Source organism: Lactuca saligna, chromosome 2, assembly GCF_052625555.1.
Source record: "Lactuca saligna cultivar CGN05327 chromosome 2, ASM5262555v1, whole genome shotgun sequence".
Taxonomy (NCBI): domain Eukaryota; kingdom Viridiplantae; phylum Streptophyta; class Magnoliopsida; order Asterales; family Asteraceae; genus Lactuca; species Lactuca saligna.
Window position 1 is genome coordinate 169,760,667 of NC_136418.1, and position 13,893 is coordinate 169,774,559.

The following is a 13,893-nucleotide window of genomic DNA, read 5'->3' on the forward strand; positions in this document are numbered from 1 at the left end:
TCATGGAGTACCTTCAAAATGGCACGATCCCTAAGAAGAGAAAAGAGAGAGAGCACTTAGAACAAGGATCTCGAGATTCATCGTAATCCAAGGTGATTTGTATAAAAAATTGTGGTAGGACCATACCTTAGATGTTTAGAAGATCACGAAGTTGTAGTAGTCATAAAGGACAACCACACTGGGGGCATATCCTTATGTTCCAAAGTATTAAGAACATGATACTACTGCCCAATGATGAAGAAAGACTCATTCCTCTATGCACAAAAATATGCTTGTCAAAGACATAGCAACATCCTGCACCAACTTGTAGAACCCCAACATCCATTCATTTCCCTTTGCGCATTCATGAAATTGGGAGTGGATATAATAGGAAAACTACCAGTAGCCCTTGGAGGAAAAGCCTTCATTCTAGTAATGACTGACTATTTCTCAAAGTGGATGGAAGTTGAAAACTACGTACAAATAAGAGACAAAGAGGTAGTTTCCTTCGTCAAGTGTAACATCTTGACCAAATTCAGGATCCCTACTGAAATCATATGCGACAATGGATCCCAATTCATAAGAAAAAGAACAATGGACTTTTCCACAAGTTGGGGGACCAAGATGGTGATGTCTACTCCTATCCACCCTCAAACCAACGACCAAGCAGACTCCAGTAACAAGATTATAGTAAACAACTTTAAGAAGAGGTCGAATGAGAAGAGAGGAAGATGGGATGAAGAGCTTCCTTTCGTATTATAGGCAGATAGAACAACTTCTAAGTTAGCTACGGACCAAACTCCTTACTCATTAGTGTTTGGAATGGAAGCAATGATCCCCACCGAAGTGGTGATCCCCACAACAAGATATCTACTCCAAAACCAAGAAAATAACCGCAGGATCTTAGCCAAGGATCTTAACACCAAAGATAAACTTAGGGAACTTGCCAAGATCCGTATTGCTGCTCATCAATAAAGGATTTCCAAAGCATATAATAATAGCGTAAAGATCAGGAGATTCCAAATAGGAGACTTGGTACTAAGAAAAACTTTCCAAAATACCAAGGATCTTAGTACATGTAAACTAGCTCCCAAATGGGAATGGCTATACCACATAGACACTGAAGCAGGAAAAAGGGCATATTGGTTGGCCACCTTAGATGGAGATGCCTTACCAAGATCCTAGAACGCGATACATCTCAAAGCCTATTTTATGTAAGTAAGGTTAGTCTTCTCTTGATACACTCAAGGTACGCATACTATTTATCCCTTATCCTTCACTTTTCATTATTTAATTTATTTAAACATCGTTACTAACTTAAGCATCAGAGGAGAGTTATCTAGGCTAACGCCCACCTATAGGTAACGTTTGTTGCATGCAGAGAATCAAGGATTCTGCCACTCAAGGATCCTGATCTGTGAGGATCCTGACATTTAAGGATCCCGACACTTAAGGATCCTAACTTCTAGGGATCCTACTACTTAAGGATCATGACTTCCAAGAATCTTGAACATGCAAACTTTTAAGGATCCTGAATACCAAGGGACCACTGAGAGCCCCTCAACTAAAAACATTTGATAATTGGCGATACAAATCTCCTAAGAATAGAGACTAATAATCTCTCCTACGAATAAGGGTACTTAATCCCCTCTAAGGTTTAAAGAGGTAACTACCTCTTTCACACGAGTTAAGGTTTATACACCTCGCTTGGATGAATGTTATCTAACTGTGGGATGTGAATAAAGGGATCATTTCACACTTCAGTGACTTGGCAACCCTCTTATTCCTGAACATTGGTTAAGATCCTAAAGAAAATTCCTAAGGTTTTTAACATTAAATGTTATCCTAAGTTGGGATCTTCCCCAGAAAATTCCTAAGGTTTATAAAATTTACATGTGGGATCTTCTCCAGAAAATTCCTAAGGTTTATAACATTCACATGTTATCCTAAGTTGGGATCTTCCCCAAAAAATTCCTAAGGTTTATAACATTTACATGTTATTCTAAGTTGGGATCTTCCCCAGAAAACTCCTAAGTTTGAAAATTTTACAAGAAAGCTATTAAGATTCATAGCATATACATGTTACCTAAAGTTCGTATTTCCCCCAAGAAACATGTCACAAACATTGGATGAAGAATAGGACGCTCCCCAAAACAAATAACATTCATAGCAGAGATTTTCCTCGAGTTTAAAGATAAGGATCCTTGTTGAAGACAGACAATATCATTCCCGATGAGGTATTAAAGCAAAGACCCTTTTACATGGTAATAGCATAAACATGTGAAGGTTAGTAACTCATGAATTCAAATTATTCCTAAGATCAACAGGTTCCATCTATCTTTATTCTCAAAAAAATTCTAAGTAACGTTTAAGGACCCTGAACCTTTTAGGATCATTAGCAAAAATCATTTGGTTATCAAAATTTACATATATTAAAAATGATTCGCAAAAAGATTTTTGTCTCAGGATTATTTATAAGAACCATGTTTTTCAAGATCCTGACTATTTAGGGATCCTAATATTAACAAGTTATATAGAAGAATCAAGAGAGATATATAAAACGAGAACACAACCATCACGTTCATAAAAAAGGGTTGTCTACCAACCCAGCAAATGTTAATTGTTTTACATCATTAACTAAAACAAAAACTACCTAAATTAACTTCTTGCAGGACTAAACCTTATCCTGGTCATCATCAGCCGCATCTATCTTCTCCCCTCCTTCAATCAGCCGCAGTACAAGATCCTGGTTGGTGGTACCAGGCTTGCCACTCAATTTAGCCAGTGCCTCACGCCAACCATCCACATCCCAGGAACCTGCATTCTCCAAATCCTCCACAAGACGGATCTTGGACTCCCAAATAGCCACTGCAACACTGAGCTTCGCATCAGAGATCACTTCCTCCATCTCGAGTAAATTATGTTCCTCCTTTTTAGCATTCTCCTTGCTAAGCAATTCCACTCTCCTCAACAGATCCTCATTGGTCGCTTTTCACATCCTCTCCTGTCCCTGAAGGGCTTGTTCAACTCTCTCCGCTCAGATCCTTAGATCGGCAGAAACATGATCAGAGACCTGAAACAAAGACATGGTGGGTCAGTAAAAGGCATAATAAATGATAAAACAAGAATAAAACCAACACATACAACATGGGAGAAAGAGACTAATTTCTGGAGCGCTTCCTCAGCCCCAAGGCTCTCCAAAGATAGACCTGCAGACTCAATAGTTTTCCTTTTTTGGAATCCCGGAGTCTTCACTATCAAGTCAATGGTCGATCTTTTGGGATGAAGAGAAGATGAGTGCTTCTCCCTTTTCACCGTCTATTGATCCTTCAGCATGGTAGTGTCAAGATCAGCGAGTGTAAAGTGAGCACTGGAGCGAGTGACTTTGGATCCTATATATATATATATATATATATATATATATATATATATATATATATATATATATATATATATAATAGAAGACTATTGAAAATCATCATCGCAAGAAAAAGAAATCAAGGAGCCTTACCTGTCGACATGAGGTCAGTGGCACAAGAGCTTTCTTCTAGAGTGGCTTGATCAAATTGAATGGATCTCTCAACTTCAGATAGGGCTAAAAACTTCCCGATCTTCACTTCAGATTCCTCAACAATAGGGACGAGCTCTTTGAATTTGAAAGCTGCAAAAAAGAAGATGTGAATTCTAGGATCCTTATATTAATATTAAAGAGTCCTTCTCTTCTTGAACCAAGCTTCAAGCAGGAGATCCCTATTAGGAACAGAGTCACATCTTACAAAAAGGTATTTTTATTTCTAGGCTCCATCATTGTGTTTGGTTTTCAGGACAATAGGAGATCTATGGGTTTTGACTTTAAGGAAAGCGAGAATTCCCGAAGGTTGTGAGATCATACATGCAGACCAGTTCAGGAAGACCTATATCAAGGTCATTTGACTGATTTACTTAGTCAATCCAGTATAGGATCCTCCAAACTATCGGCATGACCTGAATATATGAGACCCCAGTCTCCTTGAAAAATTCAGAGACAATTACAAGGAAAGGGTATTGCAAACCTAGGGAGAAGGGGTATACGAGGAAGCACACCCAGGTAGGAGAAACAAAGTCAGGTTGGATGGGAGGATCGAAGGGCCTAAAAATGGCTTCATAAGGGAAGGCTCCATTGAGTCTCAAATATTCAATATCATCTTCACTAAAGGAACACGTCTCCTCGTAGGAGAGAATCCCCTGGTCGATGAAGTCTTCTTCAGTAAGAGCTAAGATATTTGTGCGAGAAACGACTATCTTTCTAACCATGATAAAAGAAGTAAAAACAAAGAAGAAAAAGAGATAATTACCTTCTAACAAATCGCTGGTAGTCGAAAGATGGCAAAGGAGAATATAGAAAATAGTGGGACGAACCATCTATATTTATACTAAACCAACAGTTGATTTGATAGCTTGATAATGACTAGTAATCCATCTGTTAGAATTTGAATTATTCTAGCCGTTAAAGGTTAAGATTTAAAAATTACTATTGTCACTTTTCATTTATTTACTTTAAGTTATTCCTTTAATATTATCGAAACTAACTCACTTATTTTCAGGAATAACTTGGGGGCAATTGTTAAGACTAGGATCTCGGAACTACATTGAGATCCTCAAGTCGAAGGATCCTCAAACCTCAGGATCGCGAATATATTCCAGGATCCTAACCAATATTTTTATTATTTATAACTAACATATATTCTTTTGTCTTTTTCGCATATGCAGAAATAACCAGTCAAAGTCATATACTCAACGGATAGTCATCACAGCTATGCAAAAGACCCAGAGTACCAAGTCAAGAAAACGAATATAAGTAATCTTGTAGGATCCCAAAATTCTCAGAGTTATAGTTATTAGGGTTTGACTATATAAAACACTTGTAACTATCACACTACACACGATCTTCTGGCAGAATACTATCACTTGTTACTCATTCTATTTTCCCTGTAATCTTATAATGCAATTAATAAAATCATCAATACAGGTGATTATTAACACCTCTTAAGGTTTTATGTAGGAGATCCGAACAAGGATCAAGGGCTTTCCTTGTAAACCACTCGTGCAATATTGTTCTAATTCCATTAACTGATCCATTAACAACACCATACACTTTGGTTAATCTCACTTATTCAGATTTTTACCAAAACACTGTGTGTTTTTAAGGTGTATATGTAGTCTAGGTTATGTAACTAAAAGTCTGATATTTCTGAGATCCTGCTGAGCTGGTATTTGCACATGCTTTGACTTGGTATTTCTGGGTCTTAACACTGATTGGAACGTTTCTTCGTTGAGAATGAGTCTTATGTTGACCATTTATGCACATGTAAGAAATAAACAAGAAATATAGCCGTTAAACTTGTTAGGAAATAATAAAGGCGATGTTCAGAATCCTGACGTATATTCGGGATCCTAAGACTCCTTTAAGATCCGGGATCCTGGATAAGTTTAAGGATCCTTAAATATCCTTAAGATCCGGGATCTTGGCTAGGATTGAGGATCTTTGCCCTAACACGTATGATTAAAACAAAATACAATTTTGATTTGGAATTATTTTTAACTATTGTATGATTAATTTCAATTTATTTTAGCAATCTAGAGATGTTAAAAAACAAACAGACTTTTTTACTATAGTTTGCAAACATTTTGTCCATATCTTTTATTGAAGAAGGTTGCAGATGTGGTCCACAAATTACAACTGTTAGCTTCGAAAAAACAATCAACAAAGAAATCAATCAACAAAGGGATATCACTTTACTTATTGTTGTCATTTTTATGCTGCTATTAGTTCTTTGAACAATATCCAATTGATGGATGAAGGTAATGATTCATTTGTATATAACATATATTTTTAATATGAAACAAAAATTTCTATTTCTTTTGATATATGTATTAACTTAATAAAATAGTTTAATTTACTAAAATTGATATTCAAATTTCTAATATATTTTAATAAACTAGAAAAATAAAAGGTATTAAATGTAAATCTAATGTAAAAATAAAATGTTAATTGTAAATCGATTTTTTCTTATATATTTCTAAAAGAGAATTTCTAAGTTTTCTAGGTTATTATAAAATTAACTACAAAACTAATACCAATAATATTCAATATTGGTACCACTATGAATATATCTATAAAAAAATTTAATGGTATAATTTATTTATATTTTGTTAAGTATTATTTATTTATTTAACTTATTATACCAAAATAAATAGGGCAAACAATTAAAATAGAAAATGCAAGGATACATTGTGTAAAGGGATTTTTATTTTTATTTATTTATTTTTAGTTTGTAAATTAAAGGAGTGTAAACCTAATAATTAATTGAATGCAATCTCTCTTTGTTTTTCTTTTTGGGACCAACATTTACTATGAGGCTTGAATTGATGGACCAACATCTATGGGCTTAAATTTATGGACCGCTTCATTATTTCTTATGTTGCTATGGACCTTTTCAAAATTAGCATTGCATGGTGAACATGTACTGTGACTATTTTGTGAAGGAGAAGACTGTGATGTATTATATATGCACACACATTATATTCGATTATTCATTGCCTATAAATCCATCCTTGTTTGGCATGTCATTTTCCCAATAACTTCCATTATTTAACATTTCGTATTTAAAAAATAAATTAAGTGACAACTTACAAAACAAAGAAGAAACACACATCAGGTTTGAAAACTTAATTTATTCGGACAATCACTTACGAGAAAATAATCCCGTAGAAGTATGTCGAGGTTGAGTATTCTTAACAGGAATTCGATTGCATTCATGAGAAGAAATAAACGAAGAAGATATACCACATTTAAAAAAATATTGCCTCAAAATTCTTTCCACTATCTTTACCATTCCAAAAATATAAACATTGTCGTATATCAAACATCCTATAAATGGTTTTCGAAAAACGTGTGAATTATATAGTTTAATGTTCACATTTTTCATACGTGCTTACAAATATAGTTTGACTTTTTCTAGTCAAGGCTAATAACATGTGTTGTTTTGTATTGATAAGCAAGGTTTCAATTTTCAACAATTAACGTTATGACGGAGGTCGAATGCGTAATATTTGAGACTCGAGAGCGAAAGATGTTGAATTATATGTCTTTTATCATCATACATAATAGAAATTTGGCAAGACATTGTTTTTCAAATAGTTAGAAAATAGAAAGAAAACGCAACTCTTTCTATTATTTATTTATTTATTATTTTATTTTTTTTTTGCTTTGTTAACAAGTTCTTATTTTTTTTAATTACTTTTTCATCAATTTACAAATTTTCATTATAATTTTATAACTTTTAATCAATTTTTGGCAGTTGTAAAAAAATTAAGATTTAAGAACCTTTGATGTAAGTTTGTTAATGTACAGAAGACAAAATAGGATTTGTATATGTGATATGTGATCAAACTCCATAATGATTGTTTTTTAAATAAATCGAGTGTATTAAATATATACTATTTATACTTATGCATTTCATACTTGATTTTATAAAACCTTATCTATTGACGTTTTTTATTGTGATTTTTCGATTTATGTTTTCAAAAAGTACAAACTAGACAAAAGAACGAGGTCTAATAAGTTTTATGTTTTTGGAAGACTAAAAATATCATACTCTTTGTAAAATTTCGCTCACACAATATTCTATTACTAAAATATTTTCGTTGTTAAAAGGGCCGGTCCATTGATTTTTAATGTCCGGAGCGAGATTCTAAACTAATGCCTTTATTTATTTAAAAAAATAGCAAAAATGAAATAAATTTTACAGTCAAACCAAAACAAGGTTATACAAACAAAATCATACATAAAATTCATCTAAAACGATGTCTTCTTGTATTTTTTGAAGCAAAAACATTTATTATTTTATCATAATCAAGACTCCGTATCCAAAGCATGAAGTTAACATTCCATATCCACAACCTAAAAAAAAAGTATCTTTTAGATTTTCAGAAATTAAATTAACATATTATTCAGAAATCAAAAACACAATCAGATTATTCAGATTTCAGAAAACTATCACATTATCAAAAATCAGAATTTAAAAAACTCAACAGATTATATAAATCAAATTATTCTGAATTCAAAAAATCAAAATCAGATTCATATATACACAAATTCACAATGTTTCAGAAATTAAATTAAGATATTATTCAGAATTCAAAAACACAATAAGATTATTCAGATTTCAGAAAACCATCAGATTTTCAAAAATTCAGAAATCAACAGATTATATAAATCTAATTATTCAGAATTCTGAATTCACATCTCAGAAAAATCAAAATCAGGTTCATACATATCACTACATCAGATTTCTAGCAATTGTGATAACTTAATTCAGAAATTAACTAAAAATATCACATTCAACGATAGATAAAACTTATATTATTATATAAAAAAAAATCAAAATCAGCAACTTAATTTGATCATAAATCACAAGAGAAGAAAGAAATTACCTGGAAAATTAATGAAACTTAGTGTAATCCAGGATGAACAACACTGCAAGTCTGCAATTTTGGATGAGTTGGATCGAAAATTTCACTTCTCCAGACTTCAGGAACCTTAATAAAAAAACTGAAATTTCAAAAAATTTAACCAATACTCACTATCAAATTTTCGAAACATAAAGTATTCAAGTAGGTTATGCAAGAAATTTAAAATACTAGAAAAAACTTACCGGATTAGGACCTTAAGAGGAGAAGAATTCATTCAATCACTGTATCCATCTTTGAATCTTCACTTTAAGTCTTTAGCACAATAGAATTAGAGCAATAGATAAACTAGTAGGGACGATTCAAACATTCAGTAGAGGACGATTCAGGAAAGAAAGAAAGAAGAATATGTGAGAACTGGAGAAGTCGATTTATCGAGAGAGAGGGCAAGAGAAGTGCTGAACTGTTGAGTGTTGAAGCAATGAATCAGAAGACTGGAAGAAATAATAGGGCAGTAGGCGATTGAATTGATGCAGACTAAATCTTGATGGTCCATCTCCATTCTCCAGCAGAGACGCTAGGGACGCCTCGTGTTCTTCATCTTCAATTATTCGAAGTTTAGATCGAAGAGTCGTAATTGTTGTACCGTTGTAGTTGCTGCTATTAGGTCTCTAAAAATTTGCTGCCCTAAGTCTTGAACGTGATGGTTTACTGGATTAGTCTTCAGTTTTCTTAACAGCCTAACAACCCAAATATACTATAATACATAATACCTATAAGAGGTTATGAAAAATTGATGCCCCATTAGAAATTGCTGCCCTGGGCCATGACCCTTCTCGCCCTGGGTTTGGGCCGGCACTGGTTGTTAAAAACTAATCAGAAAATTCTATGAGCTAAAATATATGTGATTATGTCCAATTTTACTTTAATGCAAGACTTGTATTTATTAATATATTTTAATTTTCTAGAATTTTCTTCGATGCCTTGCGTATTTATTATATTTATTTTCTATATAACTTTCCCTGGGCCTGGACCATACCAGCAAGGCAACAACCTAGTGTTTAGTAGCCAACTATGGGCCTCACAAACTCACTGGTGGGCTACCAACTTCGGAGCCCTTCTAGATTCTTAGCCCAAATGTTACATCTTTATTTTTTTAATTAATTTTCTAACTATTCTAATGAAACTATAAACACCATGATTAAACATTCATTATAAAAAGTAAAGAGATACTTTGACACTAACCCATTATGTTGTAAATGAATGATGGAAGAAGATTGTCATATACTTGTATAAATACAATTTCACTAATTTCATATCATTATACATGAGGGATAGGAAATTAGGATCAGATGCAAGGTTGATATGTTATTTTTAATCTTATTTAAAATCAAATCTTCACCTGAAATAAATAGAAGAAAAAGTAAAAAGCAACTAAAGTACATTATCTTTTACGCAATTTATATTTTAATTACAAAAATACTGTGTTTTGGGCGTTGACTCTGCGCAACTGCTCTTTTTAACAATGCAAGACACAACAGCCGTTCATGGCTTCAAACTTCAAAGAACCCCTGAAAGCATAAACATCATTTCTACACCCATTTCCATTCTCATGCTCTTCAGTTGCTCATAACCTATTAACCCCTATACCAAAAAAAAAAAAAACATAATTTGAATCGAAAAGATCCAATCACGATGAACAACATGAAGCAGTTACATAAACAATCAAATGCAAATCAAAGGAGAGATGAAGAAATGCCGACTAGTCAAACCCCACCTTACTCACCTAAATCCCTCAAACACCCTTCATCCACCCACCGATATCTCCCAAGATCCATCAATTACATCATCAAAGAACAGCGTCTCCTCTTCACCCTAATCGGAATCCTGATCGGTTCCGCCTTCGTCATCCTCAAACCATCGTTTACCACCATCAGCATAGCCGATACTGGTAGAGGATATGAAATCCCGTCAATGCCCAGATCCACTGCGATCTCCAACCAAGACACCGTTAGCCACTACTACCGTCCTGTTAATAAGGGAGTAGGACGGGTTCCGGTGGCTATTGGGCAGAAGAGGAGGCGGGTTGTGGTGACTGGCGGATCCGGGTTTGTGGGTAGTCATTTAGTTGATAAGTTGATTGCGAGAGGAGATGATGTGATTGTCATTGATAATTTCTTTACTGGTAGAAAAGAGAATGTCGCGCATCATTTTGGGAACCCTAGATTTGAGTTAATTAGGCATGATGTGGTTGAACCTATCTTACTGGAGGTGGATCAAATCTATCATTTAGCTTGTCCTGCTTCCCCAGTCCATTACAAGTACAACCCTGTCAAGACAATCATATCCTTTTTCAGCTCTTTCTTCCTCTGTTTACTGTAATCAAAATCAATTTTTTCCTGCATTGACATATATGATCTCCTCTTTAGTAATGCTTTAATATATAAATGCTAAAGTTGATGAATTTGAAGATCCTTAACTAGTGTGATTACAAGACCAATGTAATGGGCACTCTAAACATGCTGGGACTTGCCAAAAGAATTGGGGCAAGATTTTTGCTTACAAGCACCAGTGAGGTTTATGGAGACCCCCTTGAGCATCCTCAAAAGGAGACATATTGGGGGCATGTGAATCCAATAGGTGGACTTTAAACTGAAATTTGTCTGAATATACTTTGTTTTGTACAACTTTATCTTTTTGTGTCTGTTTTCTGTTGTGATGTTTGTAATGATTCAGTTTTTGATATTATTAGGTGTTAGAAGCTGCTATGATGAAGGGAAAAGGACAGCTGAAACCTTGACAATGGATTATCATCGAGGCGATGATGTTGAGGTGATTCATTAATCATTAATCATTACATAGTGTTGCTATTCTTTTAGTTGTCATTTTCATTAAACTATGGGAAGAAATCTCTTAAATTAGATACAAGGAGTTAAGGACCATAAATTAATGCCCATTTGAATTCACAACATAAGGGTCATAGAGATGGAATCATTTTGTTAAAAGGAAAGTGTGTTCCTATTGTCAAATAAGCCTATATCAAGCTTACAGTAAGCCCACATCTAGCTTAATAATAGGGAAAGTGTTCTTATTGTTAAATAAGCGTTCATATCTAGTTTACAATAAGCCTACATCCAGCTTATAAAGAGAGATATTGTTCTCATTGAGTCATTGTCAAATAAGCTTATATCTAGCTTACAATAAGCTCACATCTAGCTTATAAAGAAGTAAGCCAATATCTAGCTTTAAAAAGGTAAAGTGTTCTCATTTGTCAATATTCAGACATTATATAAGTCTCAACTCAATTGTAAGTGATATGTGCAGTTCACACTAGAAAGGCCAAAAACAAAAACCTACTTTGTTAAATCTGATTTTAACACTTCAAACACCATTTTCAATGGTTTTCAATGATTATGCTTCTTTCTAAACTTAATTCCACAAGTTTTCATATCATCATTAACACCATTGGATCATTGATTAAAATGATCGTTTTGAAAACTCCATTTTTAGACTTTCAAACTTGAAAGTGGTAACTAGTTTGAGTTCTCATCCATTATTTGTATTGACGATGATATGAATCAATTCCTAAAAATATTAAGAACTTAACTTAATATTTAATAACATGATAACTTACTAAACTAAATGAATCCATGGGTGTTTTACCAATTTTATGCTTAAATTTCCATTTATGCCCCTAAACCTCATATTTCAAACCACGGGATGGATTCAGTTAGTTTTTAAACAATGATCCAAGCTTCATTGATGATTTTAAACAATGACATGTGACAAGTATGATTTACATTTCAGGTCCGGATTGCACGTATTTTTAACACATACGGTCCTAGAATGTGTCTCGATGATGGCCGTGTTGTTAGCAACTTTGTAGCACAGGTCAAACCTAACCATTTTTTTTTTTTTTTTTTTTTTTTTTTTAAATTTATTAAATAAATAATAAATTATCACTTATCATTTATTACAATACCTCATTTGTAAAATAGCTCTGTTTTACAGGCCATTCGCAAACAACCAATGACAGTTTATGGTGATGGAAAACAAACACGTAGTTTTCAATACGTGTCCGACTTGGTATTCTACATTTCATTTTCATATGAATATAATCAATAAATATTTATTATTTTCTAGTGAAATAATTTACAAGTTTGGCTTGATGTTAGGTTGATGGGCTCATGGCACTAATGGAAGGTGAACATATTGGGCCTTTTAACTTAGGGAATCCAGGAGAATTCACTATGTTAGAGCTTGCTCAGGTTTGTTTCTCGATCAATTTCTTTTTTTTTTTTTAAAATAATATGATTGTGAAAATGAAAGTTTGGTGTTTTAGGTGGTGAAAGAAACTATTGATCCAAGTGCTACAATTGAATTTAAAGAAAACACTGCTGATGATCCTCAAAAAAGGAAACCAGATATCAGCAAGGCTAAAAGTATGCTAAATTGGGAACCAAAGATAACACTTCGGGAAGGTTTGCCACGAATGGCAGCTGATTTTAGAAACCGGATCTTGAATGAGGACGAGGGCAAAGGCGTAAAATAAAAAATTAGATCTATTATAAGATTAAATACAAATATGTTCCCATTTCTATATTTGTTTATATCTTAACATCTTTCGTATGTTCTTTTCTCTTCTTTCATTAGTAATCCTTACATTTGTAGAGATTTTCTCGACTCAAATCACTTATGTTAGATGTGTTATCTGTAAAGGATTTTTATTATTTGAAAATGTATGCAATAATTTACTGAAAAACTTTTTCTATCTTTTATTATTTGAAATGTATAATTAGTGGTTGGCATCTGATTCAAAGATGATTGCGGCTTGTGGAAAGTGGCTTATTCCTTTGGAATATAAATAAGAATACAATTCCCAATAATCATTCAGATTCCATTTCTATTCTTCTTTTCCAAATGCCTTCTACTTTCCTTTTGACAAAAGGAGTATTCCATAATGGAATGCATTTCTTGTTTCTCTACTAGTTTAAAATAATGGTGACAAATATCAGAATTGGACTTGTTTTACCCCCTTTTTTTGTTATCTTGCATGTATGATTCTAATCAAGAAGATATTAAGCGTATACTTTGTGTTTTACAACTTGGATAGTTATAATCTTTTTAAAATACGAAGAGAAAATGACCTTTAATCTTTTTTCTTGCTTGAAATTGAAGACAGACAGGTCACGACTCACGAGGAGAGATGGTCAGCTCTGGCAGTCTCCTCATGGGGGTCACTGTAACCAATCAGTGTACTTAAATGAAGTACAAGTGTTGATGCATATGGTACAACTTCCACTGCCATCATCATGTGATGTACAAACTGTAGAGAATACCCTTATGGCCACATCTTTTGTCATCCATCTCAATAAGAACATCCCTAATAGATATACTTCACCTACCTAATTCATTATAAATAGCTCTTCTAACTAAATATGGACAATCACTCACCTAACTTAC

The 13,893-nt window shown here is 33.4% G+C and overlaps 1 protein-coding gene across 1 annotated transcript; it reads left to right on the plus strand.

Annotated features, from left to right (window-relative positions):
* Positions 1–9,954: 9,954 nt before the first annotated feature.
* Positions 9,955–13,211, plus strand: UXS1 (UDP-glucuronic acid decarboxylase 1). The gene is made up of 7 exons (XM_078981628.1): positions 9,955–10,778; positions 10,928–11,070; positions 11,183–11,262; positions 12,238–12,321; positions 12,442–12,516; positions 12,606–12,698; positions 12,773–13,211. Exons 1-7 carry the CDS (start codon positions 10,126–10,128, stop codon positions 12,980–12,982), a joined length of 1,338 nt encoding a protein of 445 aa, XP_078837754.1. The 5' UTR covers positions 9,955–10,125; the 3' UTR covers positions 12,983–13,211.
* The last annotated feature ends 682 nt before the right edge of the window (positions 13,212–13,893 follow it).